This window comes from Wyeomyia smithii, chromosome 2 (assembly GCF_029784165.1).
Source record: "Wyeomyia smithii strain HCP4-BCI-WySm-NY-G18 chromosome 2, ASM2978416v1, whole genome shotgun sequence".
Classification (NCBI taxonomy): Eukaryota; Metazoa; Arthropoda; class Insecta; order Diptera; family Culicidae; genus Wyeomyia; species Wyeomyia smithii.
The window spans coordinates 23622579-23626175 of record NC_073695.1 but is presented as its reverse complement, the minus strand read 5'-3'; the positions used below and the strand labels follow the sequence as shown (position 1 = coordinate 23626175).

Below are 3597 nucleotides of genomic sequence, written 5' to 3'. Positions count from 1 at the left end.
TGTGCTTAGACGCGCGTCATTTTTCGTTGTTGATATTATTCCCCACATGAAACGAAGCGCTTTCGTACGATAGCGGCGGTATTAGCGGTAGATGCATTTGCCAACACTTACTCCAGTAAAGCCGTGTCTAATTTTCAATGTGAAAACATCTTTCTATTGTGTTGGCCGTGCACATTTCGTCTCTGCCAGGCTAAACGCGAAATCCGGCGTGAACCGTTTCGCCCGGCCATAGGTTAATGTGCAGCCGTAAGTAGAGCTGTGTAAAAGTATTCTACTCCAACTCGCGGTCGTGGCTTTGCACACAACCCTCCTGTGATTTTTTCAAATTTGGGGTTCTTATGACAATTTGTTCGTTATTCGAAGACCCATCTTTTGGTATCTTTCTTTTAGTTGTTACTTATTCATACGTTGCATAAAAACAAAATGACGTATGCACCATTTCAATACAAAAGTGACAAGTAGCCCGTTTGTTTTTGGGCCGTATTGAAAATCTGATCAAATGGATGTACGTCATAATGTTGTATCACGGCAGTGCAGTTCTCCCTTATATAAAACCTCCATCCGGGAGAGAGGTGTAATGCTGGCTCTTATCTGTAGAAGCGACGTTGTTATGGAGTTTTTCAAGTAAACAAGCACCTTTTCATGAAAATAAATTCAAATCATTCAGCACATGCAGGTATATAAGTTTGTTAATTTTCCAACAATGACTGATGCTTTTCTGCTCAAAATATCAGTAGCTTGCAGAGTCTTGTTCAAAACAGGTGAGGGAACATAAATCAGTTAAACAATTATGACTACAATTATGCAGCTATTACTCAGAGAGTGCCATTAATCACCGTTGTGCATCGTGCATTGAATAGGAAACAAAACCCTCTGTGTCATGAGTTACACGCCTTGCGATCACTAGAATGAAGTGAGTTTTACCAATAACGGAGGAGTTAATTGGGCAGCGCCTATGTTGACATCACGCTGAGAGATGGTAATGATAAACTATTAACTTCTTCTTCTTCATATATTTTTTTCAACGGCGAGCGATTCAACGTAGGATAAGGTGAATGATTTATTTTATGTGCGTAAGCGGTTCTACAATCGTAGGTAGACCAGAAATTGCTGCAGTTTCAGAACATCGACTATTACCTTAATAAACTTCCTTGCTACGATGATCGTGGTTAAACAAGTTTGACCGTTTCAGTGATTATTATCAATAAGGATGATTGTCCTGTAGAGAACGAATCCGCGTCAATAAAGATTTTATTAATTTCATAAGTCACATTGATGAAGCGAGAAAAACATACTGCGATGACAACGCATTCTCGTTTCGTTGCCATCGTCGGTGTGGCGCGCTTCTTCGACATAACCACGAGTAGAACGACGCGTTTAAGCTTTTATCAAATTGACCATGACATGACAGTTGGTGGAGAGGTAATGAATTCGATTTTAAAAAAATTGTACAACACATAAGTATTTTCACACCAGATGATGAGGGGCAATGTTGGATCTGACACTACTTTACGATGCAGCGCTTGGCTCTAATCTAAATCTGTGGCAAATGAGCTCCCTCCGGATGAAATCCATTTTCGTCGGCAACATAGTTCAGGGTGATGGTCTGTCCATCGGGCGCCGTGTACGTGTAGGTTCCTGTGACGACTACAGCAGCAGCATCAGCAATACTCTTCAGCTGACCCGATTCCTGGTGCCTGATTCCGTTGCTGGTGTCATAAGCGAACTTGTATCCGTCAACACCAACATCACTGTCAAACTTCAGCACAGCGGCGTTTACTTCATCGCCAGCTAGGGCAGCCAAAGCCATTGTCACCAAGGCTGCGAATGCAATAAGCAATTTCATGTTGTAGGCTGAGAAAATGTGGTTAGCGAAGATGTCACTCCTAGGATACTATGTCAAGGACTGATGATGGACAAAAAAGTTTTGGAGCTTTTTATACGCCTTCAATGCCGCGTTAGGATTCATTCAAAATATCAAATTGGGGATCTACCAATTCAACACTCGGTGACATTTAAGTAATTCTGTGAACATCTGCTTTTCGAGTTGTCAAGCAGGTTCTATTTACCGAAATGCAAAGGTTAACTAAGAGAATCCCTGTTGCATTCCGTTCCCTCTCATTATCGATGATTATGGTTGAAACTTTTCCCGTCTCGCCACATTTTGGATTTATTCCACTAAAACCCACATTTAGTTATTCTACTTATGGTTCTTAGATTCCTTCCTTCTAAAGTCAAAGCAGAGACAAACAGACATGCCACTTGATGACGATTTCATCGACCAGAAAAATAACGATTATTTTGAAATTTTGCCTAGTGGGCAATAATGCCGCTAGTGTCCCTATAAGCAAGCGTTATCAGAGACACAAACCGTTCATTATCAGAGACACAAACCGTCAGTTATGCCGCTGGTCTAGCGTGCACACCCTTTAGCAAAGACAAAAACCGTTTCACGAATATAAGTTAGTGGGCAATAAGCTCACATGGTGACGCACGGAGATCGAAGTAAACCACGAACGCGTTTTTTTCCTACAGTCAAAATATTTTTCATATTATTGTTACGTGAAATTTCCTGTACTTATTCGTTCTCTGTCATTTTGCAAGATTTATGTGACAAACATAACATCTACGTGAAAATCACATGCATACTATGTTTTATCACGTAGTATCTCCGTGAACTTGGAAACGTCAAACAGTATGAAGTATCGCGTGAACTCTCTGTGCGGAAATATACAGAAATCAAAATGGCGAAGCTTTTGTGTAATTCAGTCTCTGAACATAGAAGGGATTTTTCAATGGCTTGCCAATGAGTGATTTTGCATGCCCGTGCGATGCCCGCGCGAAGCAACAAATTTCGATGAATTCTGCCAACTATTTTCTCTCTCTTAAGAATTTGGGAAACCACAATCGAAAATTATACGTTTTATAAAACGTAATAACTATCAGTTAATCAAATGCTTTCCACTTTACCGGTAATTAAGTTCTATGTGAAAATCGCATGAACGCATATGCCTATTGAATAAGATTTACAGGATAAATCATCTCACCAGATTATGATGAACTCAAATGACAATCATGCAAAATCTACGTGAAAATGACAATGGAAAATATTCACATAACTTTTCCGGTAATTATAACGTGAAAATTATTTTGAGTGTATGTCACAATTTTTTCGTTGAATATTTTTAAATTTATTGATTTCGGATAGTGTTTCATAAATGGAATCGTGAATCGAATCAAATCAAAGGTAAGGCGTCGTACACAAATTGCGTAACGCCAAAATCCGGATTTTAGACCTCCTCCCCCACATGTAACGATAAGTAACGTTCAATATGACTCCCCCCCTAAAATTACGTAACGCCTAATCCTCGAAAAATTTCGATTTCGAAGGAAAATCGCAGTTACGTAACTGTTTCAACAAAATTTGAATTTTGTAGTAGAATTAAATGGAAACATAACCTATTCTCAATAATCAATTCCATTCTACTAAGACGCTAAAAAAGAAATTTATGTGTGGAAATTGTGGACAATCCGCACCAAGAAAGGGGTAGAAAATCCGTGACTTTTGTATGTTCTGTGTAATTATTGGTGTCGAGT

At 39.3% G+C, this 3597-nt stretch overlaps 1 protein-coding gene across 1 annotated transcript; it reads right to left on the bottom strand.

The window, feature by feature from the left end:
• Nucleotides 1-1233: 1233 nt before the first annotated feature.
• On the bottom strand, nt 1234-1893 carry LOC129723566 (larval cuticle protein 65Ag1-like). Its single transcript, XM_055677876.1, has one exon. The coding sequence runs from the start codon at nt 1844-1846 to the stop codon at nt 1535-1537; it is 312 nt and encodes a 103-aa protein (XP_055533851.1). The 5' UTR covers nt 1847-1893; the 3' UTR covers nt 1234-1534.
• Between the last annotated feature and the right edge of the window lie 1704 nt (nt 1894-3597).

Coding starts and splice junctions, on each gene's coding strand:
- LOC129723566 (XM_055677876.1), bottom strand. CDS start 1,846: ATGAAATTGCTTATTGCATTCGCAGCCTTGGTGACAATGGCTTTGGCT.